At 48.4% G+C, this 21,967-nt stretch overlaps 1 protein-coding gene and 1 long non-coding RNA gene across 4 annotated transcripts in view; one reads left to right on the forward strand and one right to left on the reverse strand.

The window, feature by feature from the left end:
• LOC116538107 overlaps positions 1-14,683 on the reverse strand; it is a 42,481-nt gene extending 27,798 nt beyond the window's left edge. Inside the window, exons 1-2 of the long non-coding RNA XR_004263505.1 lie at positions 14,001-14,683; positions 13,800-13,862 (exon numbers count right to left, since the gene is read on the reverse strand). This is a non-coding gene — a long non-coding RNA (uncharacterized LOC116538107). The remainder of the gene's footprint in view (positions 1-13,799; positions 13,863-14,000) is intronic.
• A 4,132-nt stretch (positions 14,684-18,815) lies between these two features.
• RPL26L1 (ribosomal protein L26 like 1) overlaps positions 18,816-21,967 on the forward strand; it is a 141,583-nt gene continuing 138,431 nt past the window's right edge. For 2 of the 3 annotated variants that reach the window (XM_032260358.1, XM_032260361.1), the window contains exon 1: positions 18,816-19,019. In XM_032260358.1, coding sequence (XP_032116249.1) covers positions 18,823-19,019 — 197 coding nt within the window. In that variant the 5' untranslated portion in view covers positions 18,816-18,822. The remainder of the gene's footprint in view (positions 19,020-21,967) is intronic. The other variant, XM_032260363.1, reaches the window with a different exon arrangement.

Genomic DNA, 21,967 nt, shown 5'->3' on the forward strand with positions numbered 1-21,967 from the left:
TGAGAGGAGACGGGTGAAAGCTCTGGGCTTCCCCAGATTCTACTAGTGATAAAAGATGACATTGGAATTTTGGGGCAAAACGCTATTAAGGAGATAATGAGTTTTAACTGTTATCTTGAGGAGGGAAACGTTCCTCCAAAAAGCAAATTCCCTGGTCCCTTTTCTCAGAAAATCCCTGCCAGTTTCAAGAGTGGGCAGAGAGTTTTGGTGTCCTTTGGAAACCAGGGGACGTAACCAAGGAGCTGAAGCTACATGGCCCAGCCAGTCCTTGACGGGGCTGATTTCAAATGAAAATCTTGGCACAAATCCCCTTTCAACAGCCTAAAGAGCTGATGAAAGAGATGAAAAAGAGGAAATAACAAAGCTAAGAGAAATTGTAGAGCTAGGAGTTGGCTTGAGACTATATGTTCCAACACAGGTAAGATACTTCTGGATAGCGCGATGGCCTTTTGACTAAATCTAATTCAGGAGATCTTAGGTTTCTCTTCTTAGTACGATCATCTTATGTACCTAGTCTCTTTCCCATCATCACTGAAACTCCCAACAAAAGATGACAAACTCAACTATTCTTTCTCTTGAGGCATCTATGTGCCCCACAAACACATACGCAGCGCCCACCATGTCTGCAAGCCTTGTTCAGCATGTAGAGACGCAGGTGAAGGAGACAGTGACTGTCCCTTGAAGAAGCTACCCTCTCAAGTTTGGGAGGCAGATACAGTGACAATTAGAATGGAAGGTGCAAGACATTGTGGGCCATGGGGAAAGGACTAACCCAGCTTGGGGTAAGAGAGAGGGTCACCAAAAAGACATGGCCCTTGTACAGAGTCGTAAAGGATGAGCTGCAATAAACCAGGCAAAGAGCAGTTCTTACAGGCAAAGAGGACTACATGAGCAAAAAGAAAAGGAGAAGAAAAAACTTCTTCTTTGTTTTAATCGGGCCCTGGAGGGCTCGATTGAAAAAAAAAAAGAGAGCAAAAACTACGGAGAAGAAAACAGCATGGCACGAAGGAAACCGCAAGTACTGTACAGTTTATTTCTTTCTGGGAAGGTGACCACGAGGCAGGGCCTGGCCAGGGGAGTTTGGGGAAATTAATGGGACATATCTAGAAGATCCTTTCTCACCAGGTAGAGGGACTTAGACTGTTTCTTGGGCACTGGGGAGCCAAGAAGATATTTTAACAGGGAAGGAAGGTGGCCAATGAGTCCCTTGCATTATGATCAGTTCTGCTATTTAAATGGCCCACTTGGCCAGGCATAGTGACTCATGCCTGTAATCCTAGCACTTTGGGAGGCTGAGGTAGGCAGATCACCTGAGGTCAGGAGTTTGAGACCAGCCTGGCCAACATGGTGAAACCCCATCTCTATAACATGCATACATACATACATGCATACATACATACATACATACATACATACCTAAATGGCCCACTTGATGGTATCAGGGAAACAAACAAAAAGAAAGGAAACTATAGGCAGATTAGGGAGAGGACAGATTCATGCTAAGCTTGGAGAGAGAGATCCCTGTCTGAAACCCACCTCACTGCTCACCAGCTGTGGTGAGTCACTTAAACATTTACTGAGCTGCTGTTTGCTCATCTGTAAAGTGGGAGCAGTGTGGGAGCATCCACTGAAATGTTCCATGTGGAAGGCCTTGGCATACAGCCAGGCGTGGTGGCACGCACCTGTAGTCCCAGCTACTTGGGAGGCTGAGGCAGAAGAATCGCTTGAACCTGGGAAGCAGAGGTTGTAGTGAGCTGAGATTGAACCACTGCACACCAGCCTGGGCAACAGAGCAAGACTCTGTTGCAAAAAAAAAAAATTAATTTTTAAATAACCTTACAAAAGCCCTTGACAAAGAGTAGGTGTCCAGTCAATGTCATCTCGCTTCCCGTCACTTACGCAGTAAGGGTCTTTCCAGTTCCGTTTCCTAATTCACCCTCATTCCATCTTCAGTTCAAGGCCAGAGTTATTTCTGGCCTGTCATAGTCACTCAATAAATATTCATAGAAGATCTTCTCTGAAGGGATCAGTTGATCTCTTGCAAGTTGAAGATTGTCTTGGCAGAACCATGAGCCCAAGGCTTTGATGCACTCAAGACCACAGAGGAACTGAACTCAGTCCTCAGCAGGGTTCCTGAGGAGCTGCCATCCCAATAGCCTTCTGGAAGACCCTGAACTCCTTGGGAATCTTCTGCTCTCACTCCTTTCAGGATTCAGAGCTCCTAGCTGGGAAGACAGAGTAATCTCTGCCTTCACTGTCCTCTCAAAGAAAGGCTAAGTTATTCCCTGGCACATCAAAGAGCCCAGTCTGATAAAGGAAACATCAGCAGTGGTGGCCTTTGCACCAGGGGAGGAGGAGGATGCCAGAGAGATTTCACTTTCTGCTAGGGACTCTTTTTCCTTTTTTTTTTTTTTTTTTTTTTTTAAGACAGGTCAAAAATCTTCTGTCATCCATGCTGAGGTACAATGGCACGATCACGGCTCACTGCAGCCTCTACCTCCAGGGCTCAACTAATCCTCCCATCTCAGTCTCCGGAGTAGCTGGGACTACAGATGCATACCACCATGCCCAGCTAATTTTTGTATTTTTTTGTAGAGTTGTGGTTTTACCACGTTGCACAGGCTGGTCTCAAACTCCTGGCCTTGAGCGATTGGCCCACCTTGGCCTCCCAAAATGCTGGGATTACAGGCATGAACCACCACACCTGTCTTCCTTTTCCCTGCTTGAAAATATATATATATATATATATATATATATATATTTTTTTTTTTTTTAAGAGACGTGGTCTCACTATGTTGCCCAGGCTGGAGTGCAGTGGCTATTCACAGGCGCGATCCCACTATTGATCAGCATGGAAGTTTTGACCTGCTCCATTTCTGACCTGGGCCGGTTCACTCCTCCTTAGGCAACCTGGTGGTCCTCCGCTCCCGGGAGGTCACATATTGATGCCAAACTTAGTGTGGACACCTGATCAGCATAGTGCACTACAACCCAGAACTCCCGGGCTCAAGCAACCTTCCCACCTCAGCCTCCCGAGTAGCTGGGACTGCAGGCACACGCCACCGTGCCCAGCTTGAATATATTTTTTAAATGCTACTTTTTATCTTTTGTTTAGTTTTGTTTAGGTCTTTTTTTTTTTTTTTTTTTTTTTTTTGAGGGAGAGAGTCACACTCCATCACCCAGGCTAGAGTGCAGTGGCACAATCTCGGCTCGCTGCAACCTTCATCTCCTGGGCTCAAGTGATCCTCTCACCTCAGCCTCCTGAGTAGCTGGGATTACAGGCACGCACCACACCACCATGCTCAGCTAATTTTTGTGTTTTTAGCAAAGATGGCATTTCACCATGTTGGCCAGACTAGTCTTAAACTCCTGACCTCAAGTGATCTGCCCACCTTGGCCTCCCGAAGTGCTGGAATTACAGGCATGAGCCACCACAACTGACCTTGTGTTATTTTTTAAATTAAATACATACTATTCCTTTAATTCGATGAGATTGGGTGCATTCAGCATAGACAGATTATGGTATCTGGTGGGAGTATCCATGGTAGATACAGTATGGTATGACCACAGACCATTCTTTTAATTAATTAGTTGATGCAAACAAAAAGTAAATTTTACAAATGGAAATTCTATTTTAATAACTGATTTTGGCCAAATGAGAGCTCTTGGTGAATATATGATTTTGTTCTTTCTGTTATAGCAGAAAACACAATGATCATTTAATGATTCTAAATATGAACAATGGTGGCACTACTTTTCCGGAGAGGAGGATAGAGTCCACGTCCATATCCCGCCCACATAAGTCCTAAAGCACTTCTTGAGGCTTGGGTGAGGCTTTATTGAACTTAATTCATATAGGAAGCCAAGTCCAGGGTCTGCTAAAAATGTAGCTGTTTTGTATAGAAGTGGGGAAAAGTGAAGAGAAGACGGAAGGAAGCCACGGAGCAAGGAGAGGCCGCAGTTGCTGTCCTGACCAATCCCCTCACTTCACCAACAAGGCTGTGAAACCCAGAGATGGGATGTGACTGGAGATCTGGCCAGAGCCAGAGTTGGGAAGGTGGGGTGCTACAATATGACCACAGAATCAACACTTGACCCCTCCCAGCTATCTGGCAAAGTGCGCACTAACCCCGTTCTGCAGAAGTGGAAACTGAGGCCAGTGAGGGGAATGGAAATTGACTGGACTAAGCTTAGAAGCCTGAACTCTGACCCCAAAGCTTCTCTCGTACCCTTGACCCCCTTGTCTTGTCCTGCAGCTCTTAAGATTACAATAAGCCAGTTTTTCATTTTGCCTTTGAGGCACCTTAGAAAATGTAGATCTGGCTGGAGCTACCTGGAACATTTGATGATTGGGCTTATTTATATTATTATTATTTTATTATTATTATTTTGAGATGGAGTCTTGCTCTGTCGCTCAGGCTGGAGTGCAGTGGCACAATCTCGGCTCACTGCAACCTCCGCCTCCTGGGTTCAAGCGATTCTCCTGCCTCAGCCTCCTGAGTAGCTAAGATTACAGGCACGGGTCACCACATCTGGCTAATTTTTGTATTTTTAGTAGAGATGGGGGTTTCCCCATGTTGACCAGACTGGTCTCGAACTCCTGACCTCAAGTGATCTGCCCATCTCAGTTTCCCAAAGTGCTGAGATTACAGGCGTGAACCATCAAGCCTGGCCTTATATTTATTATTATTTATAGAATGATGAGAACTTATATGCGGAAGGAGAGAGTTCCTGTCCTGCTCACTGGTGTCTCATCAACTTGCTAATGAATGAATGAATGAACAAATGCTAATCCTCACAGATCCTGCCTCTATAGAGGAAGAGGCTGAGGCTCAGGGAGGTGCAGTGACTTGCTTCAGAGACACAGGAATCGTGCCAGGAATCATCAGGCCTCCCTTTTCTCTCAGAGAAGAAAGACTGTTTCTGTTTCCTCCTCCGTCATGTTGGGCTTGTCACCCAGCCAGTCACCGTCCCTCCCTGAGGAAGCGCAGCACAGTCACCAACCAGGAGAACAGACCCACCTGCCCAAGGACGTCAATGCTGCCCACACTCGGTTCCACCCACATACGGTGACACACTCACACTTGGGCCCCAGGCTTCCCAGATCCAATTAAGGAGTGGGAATGGCAGAGGAGGGTGCAGGGGTTGGGCGGGCACTGAACCCCACTGGGGACTGAAGGGGAAACTGGTGGAGCAAGCGCCGCCCAGCCTAACTGTCAGACAATGAAAGAAAGGTGCAGGTGGGCTCCAGGTTGGAGAAAAAGAAGGTGAGCCAGCGGAGCAGAGTCACTGCAGCCTGCCAAGCCAACTGCTGGGGCAGAGTTAGCACTGGCTGGATGAGACACTCCATACTTCACAGCTCCTGAAAAGTGTGGAGGAAATGCCCACACCCTATACAGACCAGAAAGGAATACATGGGCCACTATCTGTTTGAAACAAATGCCCCTTTCCTGGGCATTCCTTATTCCCCTTTATGGACAAAATGCTGCTATCTTCGCTTATACCCTCTCTAGAGGTCCTCCAAAGGAGGAGGATGAGGGAAGCTGCCTTTGGCTGAGTCTATGCTATGTGCCTCACTCTGTGCCAAGCTCTGGACCTCCACCAAGTCAGGTGACATGATGATATAGGCATTACTAACCCTGGTTTCCCAGTGGGCAAACTGAGGCACAGAGTGGATCAGTAACTTGCCCCGAGTCACACAGCTTGGTGAATAGGGGAGTCGGGATGGGTCTGAAATGCAGGCCTAGCTCAGCCCAAAGCACATCACATCATGGGCCTCACAGTGCAGGAGTGCCAGGCATGGTTACTGTGTCAAGCAGAAAAGAGCCAGGTAAGCAAGTCTTCAGCAGGAACCAAGACTGCACTATACCTTGCAAGGGACATGAGGCACTTCCAGATTTATCTGGACTCAGTGACAGAGTGAGGACTCATGAAGGAAGGATAAGCTGGGGCTCAGAAAAGAGTCCAAAGAACTGAGATCTCGTGTGCATTGAAAATGTTAGAAAGCTGCCTCCCAGGGGCTGGTAACCAAGTGGGTTTTAACACAGCTGTGGGGAGCATCTGAGCACTTTATATAAAATGGAAACACTACCCACACACTCACTTGCTCATGCATGCACACACTCATAGGTGTGCACTCACATGCACACAGGCATGTGTATCCTCCCACTGGATGTGCATATGTATGGCATGCAAAGGTTGGTGCTGGAGCAAGAGGGGAACACATGTCTACCGTCCATATACCTGGTTACTAATGAGCACCTACTGTGTACATGGCACTTTGCCAGATATAGGTAGTCCAAACGAGAGTCACTATGATTCCCGGCTCCAAGGTAGATGATATGTATAGGCATGAAGAGTTAGCTACTCAGACTTCTCATCACTCTCTAAAGGCTTTCGGCTGGTAGATTGCTTTTTAGCTCCCAAAGCACTTCTATATATATTCACTCTCAGTGAAAGGAAGAGACCAGCACGGTGAGTGTGGCAGAGAATGTGAAGAATGCCCTGAGCATCACCACCACAGATGAGTCTTGCCTGAATCAATTACTGGGATGAGTGCCAAGTGGTTTTCCAATTCCATCATTCCTTCTACGTTTATTTAGTTGGCATCCTGCTGCAAGGGAGAGCTCTCCCTTCTCCCCCATTTAGTGATGACTTGTTTATATTTGTATAGACTCACAGATTCTTATTTTACTCCATGTGTAATCATCCATGATCATCATTACTGGTTTTGATGTTGAAATTGTCCCGGATTGACCCGTATTTGGCCAGTGGGAGCTCCCTCAGGCTGGCTCTGTGTCCTTTCACATGCACGTGCCCATTATACCTTGAGCATGTCCTTACTTCTGTCCTGGAAAGATGCTCTAGATTCATCTGGCACTTCCCCCGGCCCAGCCAAAGAATCAACTCTGGGTTGAGGAGCCGTTATCTGAAATGCTTGGGACCAGAAGTGTTTTGGATTTGGGATTTTTTTTTCAGATTTTGGAATATATTGCATATATATATATAAAATTAGATATCTTGGCGATAGAACCCAAGTCTAAGCATGAAATTCATTCATGTTTCATACACCATATACACATAGGCTGAATAAAATTTTACACAATATTTTAAACAACTTTGGGCTTTTATTTATTTATTTATTTTTGGGTTTTGGGTTTTGTTGTTCTTTTTTGAGACAGTGTCTTGCTCTGTGGCCCAGACTGGAGTGCAGTGGCATGATCTCAGCTCACTACAACCTCCGGCTCCCAGGTTCAAGGGATTCTCGAGCCTCAGCCTCCTGAGTAGCTGGGATTGCAGGCATGCACCACCACACCTGGCCAATTTTGTATTTTTAGTAGAGATAGGGTTTCACCATGTTGTCCAGGGTGGTCTCAAACTCCTGGCCTCAAGTGATCCTCATCTCTTGCCAGGCAGGATCCACCTGCCTTGGCTTTCCAAAATGCTGGGATTACAGGCATGAGCCACTGTGCCTGGAGCTGTGACGACATGTTGACTACAAGCCATCTCATGAGGTCAGGTGTGGAGTCTTCTACTTGTGGCATCACATCAGTGCTCAAAAAATTTTGGATTTTGGAGCACTTTTAATTTCAAACTTTCAGATTGGGGATGCTCAGCCTGTGCTTCTCCAAGGAGCCCTGGTTCTATTACATGGAGACTGATATTTAGAAACCAATATCTGGGCAGTAAGTATGTCACTAGTGCTTCCTAGATGACAGAACCAAGAAGATACGTACATATTTACACACGCACATTTCTCTATCTAATCTATCATCTCTCTATGCGCATAGTAAAATCCACGAGTTCACACCAGTACCTCCAATTCCAATATGAAAGGACAAGGCCTCTTCTAGTCTTCCTCTTTTCCATATTTACAGCTCCCATCTCCAATGTAAGAACCTGATTCCACCATCCCCAACACATGAACTTAATTGTTCAATGTCCCTGTATGTAACAATTTCCCATTAACACAGTCCTCTTGCTTGGTCCTGGCCTTGCTGGACAGAGGGGCCACACAAGCCAAGTTCCTGCTGGCCCTGGTATCATGTCCCTCTGATTTACATTCATTCCTTCAATAAATCTCTACTGATCACCTACTGTGTATGTTCCAGTCACTCTTCTAGATTCTGGGAACCAAACATGGACCAAAATCCCTGCCATCGTGGAGCTGATGTTCTAGTGTGGAACAGAGACAACACACAAAATAGGTAAATAAGAAATGTGGAATTGTATGTTAGAAGGTGATGGATGGTATGAAAAAATAAGAGTAGGGTAAAGGGGGATCAGAGTGTTGGGGAGGTGCATAACTTAAAATAAGCAAAGACTTGAAGAGGAGGGGGCTGGACAAGCAGCCACTGGGGGAGGGCAGCAGCAGAAAGACCAGGGGCAGGAGCATCCCTGCTGGCTTGAGGTGTGAAAAGCCACTGCAGCTGGAGCAAAGAGAGCAAGGGGAGGGGACCAGGAAAGGATATCAGAAGCATGGTGAGGCAGACCTTGCAGACTACAGGCCATTGTAAGGACTTGCTGTTTACTCTCAGCGAGACAGAAGCCTCTGGCATGTTCTGAGCAGAGGAGGCACACGGTCTAACTTAGGATAAAAGGTCTGTTCTGGCTGTGGTGTTGGGAACAGGCTGCAGGTGACAAGACTGGACACAGGAAACCAGTTGAATAGCGATGCTGGACCCAGGTGAGATATGATGATAGCTTACATCAGGACAGCAGTCGCGTGAGGTGGTTAAAAGGGCCCAGATTCTGGATCTGAATTTGGAAAGCAGGGAGACTGACATCAAAGTCCAGGGTCTGCCACAATTTGATGACCCTGGTAAGCCTCCCCCCAGCTTGGGCTGTGACCCTGAAGGGCTGTACCCTACAAGTAGGGGTGAAATAAAAGCAAACTAGCTCTAAGCTTCAGGTCATCTGGGTAACCTGGTAAATTTCAAGCTCTAAACTTGAAATAAGGTGATCCTAGAATGCTGATTTGCCCCAGGTGCCTGGAGAGAGGGATTTTTAAAAAATCATCCCAGGCCTAAAATTATTTTTATAAATATTTTTCCAAACACAGTATTATTTTAGCACATAGTTGAAGATAACTAGATTTCATGAAAGGAAAAGACACCATGAATGGGAACAAGTGGAAATGAATCTCAAGGACTCCAGACATGGGAATTATCAGACACTGACTATAATATAATCCTGCTTCCTGTGTTCAAGGAGATAAAAAGCCATGCCTGAAAATTCTGCAAGGAGACTGGAAACCAGACAAAGCAACTGTGTCAGTCCTGTCCTGTCCTGAACACCATGGCATACTCTAGGTGGTTAGAGGGGAGTTTAACTAAGGGATGCTTTTATTTTTATTTTCATCTTTTTTCTGAGACAGGTTCTCATTCTGTCACCCAGGCTGGTGTGCAGTTGCATGATCTCGGCTCACTGCAACCTCTGACTCCCAGATTCAAGCCATTCTCATGGCTCAGCCTCTTGAGTAGCTGGGATTACAGGCATGAGCCACCAGTCCCAGCTAATTTTTGTATTTTTAGTAGAGACAGGTTTTACCATGTTGGCCAGGCTGGTCTCAAACTCCTGACCTCAGGTGATCTGCTTGCCTTGGCCTCCCAAAATGCTGGGATTACAGGCATGAGCCACTGAGCCTGACCAGATGCTTTTAACAGAATGAGAAGAGTACAGGAAAACTATAAGAGATACTCTAGAGCTAGTACCCTGCAGTAAGTAACAGTGGTGTGCTATTACTATCCCAAGGCCTGAAAGGGCAAGGAGAGGAAGTGGTTACTGGAACTAAGAAGAGTGGACCTAGGTGTAGAGTACCACCTGATAGAAATTATGATGTTCACTGAGGGGCACAATCAACCTGGATGACCACTCAGGATGGAAGCTGGGCAAATATACACCAAAACTTCATCCTTCTTCTTCCTTCCAATCTACTGCCGGTACTCCTCACAGGCCGAAATCAATCAGACGCTGAAAATAAGGAGCCATCAAAACAGGTCAACCTCCCAGCACACAGAAAAGGGCGAACAAGTAGCTATTCTGGAGGGACAAATAGAAGGCACGTGGCACAGTGAAGTCACATACTTGAAAAAGACCCAAACACAAATTCTGAAACTGGAAAATGTAATGATTAAAAAAAAAGAAAGAAAATGTCATGATTAAATTAATGATTCGGTGGTCAGGTTTAAGAGCAGATTCAGCCGGGCGCGGTGGCTCAAGCCTGTAATCCCAGCACTTTGGGAGGCTGAGGCGGGTGGATCACGAGGTCAAGAGATCGAGACCATCCTGGTCAACAAGGTGAAACCCCGCCTCTACTAAAAATACAAAAATTAGCTGGGCATGATGGTGCATGCCTGTAGTCCCAGCTACTCGGGAGGCTGAGGCCGGAGAATTGCTTGAACCCAGGAGGCGGAGGTTGCGGTGAGCCGAGATTGTGCCATTGCACTCCAGCCTGGGCAACAACAGCAAAACTCCGTCTCAAAAAAAAAAAAAAGAGCAGATTCAACATAGTCCAAGAGAGAATTAGTGAACTAGAAAATAGGTCACAAGAAACTATGTAAAATGAACAGAGAATAAAGCAAAATGAGAGAAGAGAGAGAACAGGGCAAAGTTAATATCCACAAATAGGTAGTTGGTAATTTTCCAGGACATTGAAAAAACATCAATCCACAGATTCCATAAGTCCAATGAATCTCAAGTCTACATTCATACCCATTATAGTGACCCTGCAGAGACAGAGAGGAGTTAAGGATGACGGTAAGGACAGTAGGCAAATGGAAGTTAATGGAGTTGCCCTTGACTGAGATGAGGAGACTGAGAGTAGGGCAAATTTGGGAAATTTGAGGAATTGTCCTCCTGGCCCCTGCAAGCCCTTGTGTTTGAGCTCCCTAGTCCCTGGATCTCTTCTACTGCTTCCACATCCATTCCCCACTCCCACTGACTTGGGCCTACTCCCCAACTCTTGTCAGGAGATTGTAGCAACCTCCTCCATGGCCTCCCACTCCAGTCCATTCTCCACATTGGCTGTCAGCGTTATGCTTCTAAAAATTGCAAATGGTTGGTGGTGTGATGTGGCCTCATTGTGGGTAACGTACTTTCCTACTCCTCTGGTTTCTATAAGGAAAGATTTCCCCTCAATACGCTGGGTTCCCCTCCAACCGGACCAGGTAAGATGGGTGAATTCTGAGTGGTGAGTGCAGGACTGGAGTCTGAGACTATGATGCTCAGCAGTTCCTTTCTTCTTCCTTTTAAGAGAAGATCACCCTTAGGGAGCTGCATTTTGCTCTCCCCTCCCCAAGAAAGCCTGTGTTTTTCCTTCGCTTTTTGTGCCTCCTGCCTGGGTCTTTCTGCCAAATTCTAAGGTTCACCATTAGGAAGCCCTCTGTAGACAGAAATCACATTTGTTCAGAGCATTGGCAGAAAAGAGAAACTATGTATTGGGTTCCCCAAAATCCCCAAACCAAAATATTGCAATACATCCTATGTTAAAATGCTTCAGGGCCCCTAGCTGCCTACCAAAGAAAGTTCACATTTTTAACACAGTCCTCGAAGTCTTTCCCATCCAGCCCCCACCTATCTACCTCTCCAGGCTGCATTCATTCTATTCTCTCTCCCACCACCTATGATATTTGAATCTTACCCGGTATATAGCCAGTCCCTTGAAGACTACTTATAAAAGATGGAGTCTTTTTCCAGCATTATGGAGAGGTCCAGGTGAGAAGGACTGAAGCCTCCAGCCAACAGCCACCTGAGTAAGCATCTGTCCTCCAACTTCAATCACCTGCAGAGCCTGTAGCCTTGACCACGCCAGAACCACCCAGCTCAGCTGCTCTTGGATTCTTGATCCACAGACATGGGGCATAATAAATGTATGCCATGATTTAAGTCCATCCCCCAAATTTTATGTGTTGGAAACTTAATCTCCTAACTCATGTCAATGGTGTTTGGAGGTGGGGCCTTTGGAAAGTAACTAGGACTAGATAAGGCTATCAGGGTGGAGTCCCCATGATAGTACTGGTGGCCTAAAGAAGAAGAAGAGGTCAAACATGGTAGCTCATGCCTGTAATCCCAGCACTTCAGGAGGCCAGGGCAGGTGAATCACCTGACGTTGCTAGCTTGAGACCAGCCTGGCCAACATGGTGAAACCCCGTCTCTACTCAAAAAAAAAAAAAAAGAAGAAGACGGCGAAGACGGGCCTGAGCTGACGTGCTCATGCCCGCTCACCATACGATGACCTTCACCATGTTACGACACAGGAGAAAGGTCCCCACAAGAGGCAGCCCCACTGCTCTGCCCTTCCCAGCCCCTAGAACTGTAAGAAATATATCTCTTTTCCTTATAAATTCCCCAGTCTGTGGTATTCTGTATAGCAAGAGAAAATGGACTAAGACCATGTGTATTATTTTAAAGTTTTAAATTTGGGGTAATTAATTTTATTATTATTATTTGTTTTTTGTTTTTTGAGATGGAGTCTTGCTCTATCGCCCAGGCTGGAGTGCAGTGGCATAATCTCGGCTCACTGCAAACTCCGCCTCCCAGCGATTCTCCTGCCCTGCCCTCCTGAGTAGCTGGGATTATAGGTATGCACCACCACACCTGGCTAATTTTTGTATTTTTAGTAGAAACGGGGTTTCACCATGTTGGTCAGGACTGGTCTTGAACTCCCGACCTCATGATCTGCCCGCCTTGGCCTCCCAAAGTGTTGAGATTACAAGCGTGAGCCACTGTACCCGGCCAATTTTGGGTAATTTTTTTTGCAGCAATAGATAACTAATGTACCCAGTCTACTTCTCTCCCCTTGACTAACTTTTTCTTCAGGTCTCAGCTCAGACTCTTCCTCCAACTGGAAGCTTTCCCTGACTCTGTCCAAGACACCTGATGGGTGAGCCCCCCAATTCCTCTCCATGTTCTCTGGCAACACTGCCCAGGCTTTTCCTTAGGGAACCACTCTTCTTCCCTCTGAGTCTGTGTGTGTAAGATGAGGCTGACTCCACCCCAGGCTTGAAGCCTGGCTGCCAGCCTATGCCTGGCCAGTCAGCGCTCTCCAATCCCCTGGAGCCAATGTTTAGGCTGTGACCTAAGCTAGACCCTTGGGGGTCAGCCCAAGAGCCTTTGAAGGAGGTACGGAGAAGAGATCATCTTTATCTGCTGGCATTGCTGAATGGGAAAATATCAGCCTGGAGCTACAGACACATTTTACCAGCATGAGGTGAAGCCTGCCTCAAGATGAAGCCAGCGGAAAAGAGAAGGACCTGGGGACAGGAAGAGACAGATTCCTGATGCAATTGTTGAAGCACCTGGATTCAACTGTGCCTGAAACCCAAATCTACCTCTGGACTTTCGGACTTTAATTTTTTCCCTCCCCTCCCCTCATCTCCCCTCCCCTCCCCTCCTTCTTCGACTTTAATTTTTCCCCTCCCGTCCCCTCCCCCCCACATTCCCTCCCCTCCCCTCCCCTCCTTCTTGGACTTTAATTTTTCCCCTCCCCTCCCCTTCCCCCCATCCCCTCCCCTCCCCTCCCCTCCTCTTCCTTTCCCTCCCCTCCCCTCCCCTCCTTCTTGTCTTTTTCTTTTTTTGTGAGTGCCATAGACAGTGTATGTTGATTTTAGATGATTTCTGTCACTTTCAGCTGAAAGAGTTCAGACCAATTCATCCCCATGGGCAGAATCAGGGACACCCTCCTGGACACCCAGATCCTCTGGTGCCACCCTTACCACTGCAATCATCACAAAAAACTGCACCAGAAATAGGTACCCCTGCCCCTGATTTTTTTGTGATGATATCACACTTTGGCTTACCTCCTCCCTTCTGTCTTGAAATTTGATGTAGATCATGTTCATTTCCACATCCAGAGTACTTGCCTAAAAGAGGTATTCAGTGAATAATGGTATAATGAATAAATAAAAGAAAGAATGAATGAATGAACATATGAGTGTCTTCTAGTTGGTCAGGAGACTTTAATAGAGTGAGAAAAGAGAGTTGTTTCTCCAGAGACCTACCTGCTATGAGATCTAAGTTATACTAAAGTCCTCTCTGAACTGACAAAGGATTGTTATTTTTAAATCTGTCTTCACCCAGACCACAGCTGAACCGGCCACACCCATGGGATACAAACCAATCTCCCGTTACAGAAAAACAAATCTGACCCAGCCATTCTCCGCTTAAAACAACTTTCAGTGACGTTTTTGACAGGAGTGGGTGGAAGGGAGTGAGCATTTGGATTTAGAGAACATTCCGTGTTAAAGAATATTCATTTGCTTATTGACTGACTCATTAGGCAAGCAATGAATTAGCACCTACTATGTGCGGGCACTATACATGTTACTCCATCCTCACAGCAATCTCTTTCTTAGGGCAATGTATTTGTTATCTGTTACTGCCTAACCCATTACCCTAAACCTAGGGGCTAAAACAACAAACATTTGTTATCGCACAGGAATCCAGGTGCAGTCAAGCTGTGGGCCAGGGCCACGGTCACGTCAAGGCTCCACTGGAGCAGAAGGATCCATTTCCAAATTCATTCACAGGGTTGTTGTGAGGCCTTAGTTCAAGCTTGTCCAACCTGTGGTCTGCAGGCCGCCTGTGGCCCACGATGGCTTTGAATGAGTCTCAGGACGGTTTTGAATCTGGCCCAACACAAATTCTTAAACTTTCTTAAAACATTATGAGATTTTTTTTGTGATTTTTATTATTATTATTATTATTTTAGCTCATCAGCTATTGTTCGTGTTAGTGTATTTTATATGTGGCCCAAGACAATTTTTTCTTCTTCCAGTGTGGCCCAGGGAAGCCAAAAGATTGGATACCCCCGCCTTAGAAGAATCATGTGCAAACTCACTCACAGGGGCTTTTCCTTAGGACTGCCTCACAGCACGGAAGCCAGCTTCTCCAGGACGACTGATCCAAGAGACAGCAAGACAGTGTCCAAGACAGAAGTCACCATCTCTTGGCAACCTAATCTCAGAAGCAACATGCTCATCCCTTCTGCCATATTTTGTGCATTAGAAATGAGTCATTAAGTCCAGCCTACACTTGAAGGGAGGAAATTACATAAGGGTATGAATACCAAGAGGGGTGTTAATTGGGGCAATTTCAGTGGCTACTTGCCACAGGTAAGGTATTATTATCCTTCGTTTCATACCTAGACACCCGGCTAGTGTAGCAACTGGTCCAGGTCACCCAGCAGAGAGCGATCTGAGTCCGAAGCGGTTTTCTATTTCCCCAGGCTGGTAGGGGTGTGAGATGGAGGAAGGCAGGGAGAAGTTACTGACAGGAAAAAAAAAAATGAGGATGAAGTCTCTGCTATTTATCTAACTAGCTAAATTAATAACTCTGTTATTTATCTATTATCATTAGCTATGTAATTAATTACCAACAACTTAATTGCTTAAAACAAACATTTATTATCTTATAGTTTCTATGGATCAGGAATTCGGTGACAGCTGAGCTGAGTGGTTCTCAGGGTCTCCTACGAGGCTGTGGGTAAGCTGTGGGCTGGGGGATGCTGCTTTGAAGACCTAACCAGGGCTGAGGCTCTACTTCCAAGAGAGCACATTCACATAGCTGTTGGTGGGAGGCTTCCTTCTTCACCACGAAGACACCTTTATAATCATGCATGAGCTTCTTTAGGACAGGGCTTCCCCCAGAACAGGTGATTCAAGAGCAGATAAGCAAAGCCTGAGTGTCTTTTGTGACGTCGCCTCAGGAGTCATAACTGTGATTTCTGCAACATCCTGTTGTTTACACAGGATAGGTCAGCCCTATTCTTTGTGGGAGGTGATCACAGAAGGGCATGGGAATACCAGGAGATCAGGATCACTGGAGGTTGGCTATTTACCACAGGATTCCACAAGGTTGATAATCTGAAAACTTAACTTTTATCGCTGCTTCCCTGCTCAAAGAGACCCAGAGTCTTCCCACGTACTGCAGCACACAATCTGATTTTCTTAGCTCCATCTCCCACTGGCTCCTGAGTGGATGGACTGTCTGTGACTGACAGCCTGGTCTGCTCACAGACCTCACCAGTCCCACAGCCGAGGCCCTTGTTGATACCTCCTCCCCAATCTCTGTTCTGTGGGAAGGCCTGGCTCCCCGGGAAGCCTCCATTCAGCATTCAAAGCATAGTTAGTTCACCCCCAGCATCTGCAGGCTCTGGCTGGATGCTAGGATGTGATGGTGATACCACCTTCTCTCAGGGAACTTTCGCTCAGATGGAGAGGCAGTTCCCAGCGAATTAATAATAAACGAATCACACATCATGCCAAGCTCTCCCAGGGAAACCTACAGGGTACCATGGGATTATATAATAGGGGACTGGCCTAGCCCATGAGCACTGGAGCAGTCGAGTAGCCAACCAGGCTGCATAGGAGTATCAGCATTGGGTTTAGTGTTAAGTGTCTGAAAATGCAAAATAACTATAGCTTAAGTAAGACAGATGTTTATTTCTCTTGGGCAGGTGTTTGAGGTGCCACTCAGAGACAGGGACTCAGGTTCTTTCTGTCTTGTTGCTCTGCTGTGTGGTCTCTATCTTATGGTCCAGGATGATGACACCTACATTCCTGGCAGCCAGATGGGGAAAAGGACACAGAGGGTAAAGCAGACATACCAACTATCCCAGACTATGAAATGAGTGGAAAAGTGAAGGAGTCTGATTGATTTGACTTGTTTTCATAAGCATTAATGGAAGCATTAAATTGATGTGTATGAGTGCAACAGAATCTGTTGTAATTTCTCTTTAAATAAAGCTGCCTTTGGGGAAAACAAGACACTGCCCTTCACTTTTCAATGCCACCTCTAGCTACAAAGGAAGCTGAGAAATGTAACTTTCTTTTTTTGTTTTGAGACGGTGTTTCACTCTTACTGCCCAGGCTGGAGTGCAGTGGCACGATCTTCGCTCACTGCAACCTCCACCTCCCGGGTTCAAGCGATCCTCCTGCCTCAGCCTCCCAAGTAGCTGGGTTTATAGGCATGTACCACCACACCTGGCTAATTTTGCATTTTTAGTAAAGATGGGGTTTCACTATGTTGGTAAGGCTGGTCTCGAACTCCTGACCCCAGGTGATCCACCCACCTCGACCTCTCAAAGTGCTGGGATTACAGGCGTGAGCCACGGCACCCTGCCTGGAAATGCAATTTTCTTTCTTTTTTTTTTTCAAGATGGGGTTTCACCATGATGGCCAGGCTGGTCTTGAACTCCTGACCTCAGGTGATCCACCCACCTCGGCCTCCCAAAGTGCTAGGATTACAGGCATAAGCCACCATGCCCGGCCAGAAATGCAATTTTCATTGCTAGCACCCACATGCCCAGCCAAAAGTTGGGAGCTCCATCCCCACTCAGAAACAGCAATGATAGTCAACCCTGTCTTGCACTTACTCTGTGCCAGGCATTTGCTGACCTTGGAGATCATCCCAAATACACACTTGATTCAGTAGGTCTGGGCTGGGGACAAGAGTCTGTCCTGTGATGGCCATGTGGCTGGTCTGTGGGTCATATTTTGAGGAGGGAGGATGAGAGGTCAAAGGTCCATCATTGCATGGTTTTCTCCCACACAGGGCCAAGGAAAGGCCATTTGGAAGCAGGGGTGCTCAAAGCCCCGTAACTCTCTCTGCTGACCCCAGGTTTCCAGTTCAGGCTGAGATTTCCTTCTCTCCCCTAACCGTATCAGACTACTTGTTGAGTGAGTCAGTGAGTGAATGAATGAATGAATGGAAAGGGAATGAAAGAATGAATGAATGGAAAAGGAATGCAGAGGTCAGGTCGGGCATATGCTCCAGGGAAAGGGTTTGGTTCACCACACCACTCTACCCCAGGCCCGGTGCTGGTGCTGTCCCTTCCGAATCCTCCCCGAGAAACAAGCACTGCAGTTCCCCTCTATTTACACAGGAAGAAACTGTCCACTGGCTCTGCTTTTTGAACCCCAGCCCTCATCATCCTCTGCCGGGTTTTTTCAAGGCCTGTGTCACCACAGCCTTGGAGAAGGGGCCAGTGACAGAGCCTGAGGGAAGTTCAGAGTGAGTTTCCCCTACTCAGGTCTTGTGTGACCTCAACTACCATCTCCTCGAATCCAGCAGTTATGGAGGCAGCTGCTCCGTATCGCTAAGGAGGAAACTGAGGCTCAAAGAAGGGGACAGTTGGCATAGTCCACCTTGCCCAAGTCACAGTGCAGGCCCCATCTGCCTCTGCGACAACCCAGCATGTGCTGGATGGACCTGGCTCGGAGCAGGCGCTCTGTGAATACGCACCAGAGTGAACCGCAGGGCAGATGGAAGCAAGGACGGCCCCCGCCAGCCTCGATGGCTTCAGGTGCTGCCACCGTGCTAAGCCAGTCTCCTGTTTCTCAGCTGGAGAAAACCTCCCTCAAGTAGATATGGTCGTCCTCTTTGTGCAGATGTGCAAAGGGGTGGGTGGCTCCAAGAAGCCCAGTGGCTTTCCCAGAGAGGCACAGCAGAGGTGGAGGTGGTCACCTTGTCAGGTGTAGGACTCCCTTCCCCCACAGTCTTAGGCCATCACTCAGAGCTAGACGCTGTGCACAGCCAAAGTCTATCACCCCCACTCAATCACAGTTCAGTGAAACTGTTTAAAAATGCCAAAAACAAAAAAACAAAACAAAAAAAAAACGGTGCTCGGAGAGGCAGAGAATTTGTCCGAGGACATCCAAAGAGGCGGAGAAGGAAATCTAAGTGGGAGGTTTGAAGGGACAAGTACTGGAGCTTCGGGGACTCCCTTCCCCTCAGACAGCCTCGACCCTCCGCCCCTTCCCTGCCGGCCCCCGGGCCCCTTTAACCGGGTGGCGGAAGGGGCGGCCGGGCGGGCGGCGCCCAATGGGCTGCGCGGAGCGTCACTTCCCGGCGGCGGGAGGCGAGTGGCGAGTGGCGAGTGTCGGGGGGCGGCCGGCGGGGGCGGGACGGCCGGAGGAGGCGTTGGCAGCGGGCTCGGACCCACGCGGCGCCGCGGCCGGCCTGGCCTGCAGCGCTCCCACCCCCGGCGGCGGCGGCACGATGCCCTTTGACTTCAGGAGGTGAGTGTGGCGACCTCGGCCACTCGGGAGTCCCCTCTGCGGGCAGAGGGAGCACCCCGGCACGCGGCGGACCCCTCCCGCCCTGCATGCAAAAGCGGCCCCCAGCCCTGTGCATGCCTCGGCAGGCCCCTAGGGACCCCAGGCGAGCCCCCTGCCGCACACGAAGCCAGCCAGAGCCGCGAAGGCCCCCTCCTGCAGCGGGAGACAAATCCACCCACCTTCCCTCCGCCGAGCCCCCTCCCCAACCTGCCCGGATATCTTGCATTCCCCTCCCCCACACTAGGAAACAGATTTCCAGCCCCCTCCCCTCCCCGATGGAAACAGCCCTTCCACCCCAGCATCCTTCTCCCTCTACAGAGCCTCTTTGGTGGACCCCACCCCAGCTGACAGGTGGGGCAGGGCCCCTGAAATGAACCCGGAGGGGCCTGGAGCCCCATGCAGCCTGGCAGCAGCTGGAGGGTTTTAGGTTTCTACAGCCTGAGGCTCTCCCAGGCCGGGCAGATCAGGAGGCCTGCCCACCCCCCGACCCCTAGCACCAGCCCTGCCCTCTGGATATGGGGGCACCATGGGAAGGGGAGGAGACGCCTTGGGCAGGGCTCTGCAGAGGGACCACGGGGGCTGGCCTTGGCTTTCTGCAGTCACCACAATAAGTCCTTTGTGGGGTCCAGCTGTCCCATGGTCTAGGTTGCACGGGGCATTCTGGAAGCCTGTGTGTGTGAGGGGGGAAGGGGTCTCCACCAGAGGTTCCCTTGAGGTGTGAAGCCCCAGAGGATGTCCTGGCCTGAGGCAGCCACATCTAGTGTCTGGCTGGGAGAAGAGCAGGCCTTTAATGCAGGGAGGAGCTGGATTCGAATCCTGCCTCTGTTCTTTCTACTGAACAGCTCAGTGGATTCTAGAAGTTAGGGGCAAAGGCTCTGGGTTCAGAGCTTCCTGTCACTGCTCAGCTGACTGACTTCAGCAAGGCCCTGAGCGCTGTCAGTTTCACCACCTGCAAATTGGGACTAAAAATAAGATTTCTGCTTGTGACGACTGAGTGTGTGAAGCACCCTTAACAGAGCCTGGCATGATTTAGAGCCCAGAAGTAGAGCATTAGTGTACGGGGGTGTTCTCCATGAGGGGTTTTCCTCACCCATAAAATAGTGATTCAGACACCTGTGTCACAGGAGGTATTTCTTCCTCCCCTCTTACATGTGAAGTCAGGGTAGAGCGACAGTCTACCCAGAGAGAAAGGTCCTTAGCCTGCCATGAACCCCAGGGCATGGGATATGTTGGGGTTTAGACCCAAAGAGTTCACCGGCCTTGGACCTCTTGATTGGCTGACGTGGTTTTCCAGCCTACCCTGGTCACTGATACCAGCTAGCAAATGTTTGCTGGCGTCTTGCATCTGCAGTACAGCCCTGTGGCTGGTAGACCCAGGCAGTTTTGAATAAGGAAAGCCTCTCTGATGGAATTCAAGGCCAGTCCTAATACCGTCAGTTAACTGGCCCATAAGAGCTGTAGTCGGCACATCAATTCCTGGTTCCACAAAGTCTCCCCTTTCCCAACCTGACCATAAAGATTCCTGCCCCCCTCATCCGCCCTGGTGTGATTCAGTAGGTTCCGGTGATTTTGAGCTTGTTGGGGAAATTGCTGCTTTTGATCTTTTAATCCTTTCTCCCTGCACCTCACCCTTCCATCTTGCAGAGGAGGAAATGAGGCTCCAGGGATGAGGGCCTTATCTTGGACTTGATGGGTGCTAAATGGGAAGGGTGGACTTGGGTCTCGGGTCACACATGGCTCCCAACCTTGTACTCCTTGAATTGGTGGTTTAGGGGGCAGGTAAGGGAAGTAAGGAAAATGGGTGAGGCCAGCTCTAGCCTTTGGCCTTGAAGGGCCCCGTATCAGGCATTGATATTTAAAGAGAGAAACACCCAGTTCTGAGAAGCTAGCTAGTCTGGGGCTCCCTTGTCATACTTCAGGTCCCTGAAGTGCCCAGGTGTCAGGGGTCCTAGATTGTTTTTTTTTTTCCCTCCCACTTCCCTGGAAGGTCCCAGCTTAACTAGGCGATAACTCCAGGACTTGGGCTCACTGCGGAATGGTGAGAATGGATTCAGTGCTTCACATTTGCACTGTGGAGGATGAGCCGTTTGGGCCCAGCAAACGTGCGCTCTTTAAGCTCTGTGAACTACAGGGCTCCAGGACCTGGGTTCTACAGAAGGTTCTACCATCCCCATGCGCCTTCCTCCTCTTCAGTGTGCATTCATCGAGTGTCAGCTCCATGCTCAGCCCTCCACTACAGACTCCACCATGGGGAGGTGGGTGGCATGTAGCCCAGCTCTCTGCATTCTGAGAGGAGAAGGGAGGAAGGCTTTATGCGTCCCAGGAATGGGGATGTGCGTGAACTGGCACGCAAGGGGCATCTACCCCTGTACACACACTTTGGGGTGCAGACATCTATTCCCTCGTCACTTGAGAGAGGGAGTTTTAATCTTCATTTTAAATCAAAGGAGAGGGGAGCTCCACCAAGTGGAAGCTGTTTGCTCTGGCCATACTGAGCTGGTGGAGCTGGGATTTGAACTCGGGGCTGTTAGCTCCAAAGCCTTAGACCTGGGAGAAATGGGAGAGCTTGGAGGGGCCCACCACCCTGTCAGCTCTTCTAAGAATTGTGGGGAATGGAGAGGGTTCTACCATTAGATCTCCTTCTCCAGTTCAAGGCTGGGGAGAAAACCAGTCTTCCTGCTCATGTTGCGCTTCTAAAAGTCAGAAGCAGGAAAAATAGCATGCTCTTGCCCTTCCCTACGGATACTTTAATTTTCTTACTGCCTGTAGAGCTGGTGCAAGTTAGCTCTGTGTTTTCCTGTCTGTGAAATGGGAATGAGGAGAGTACCCATTGAAGTAGAACAGTTGAGGGATGAGACAGAGTGGGTAAAGCATTTAGACACAGAGGAAGTGCCCCATCCATTTTGGCT

This window comes from Sapajus apella, unplaced genomic scaffold, assembly GCF_009761245.1.
Source record: "Sapajus apella isolate SASKATOON/1434 unplaced genomic scaffold, GSC_monkey_1.0 scaffold117, whole genome shotgun sequence".
Classification (NCBI taxonomy): Eukaryota; Metazoa; Chordata; class Mammalia; order Primates; family Cebidae; genus Sapajus; species Sapajus apella.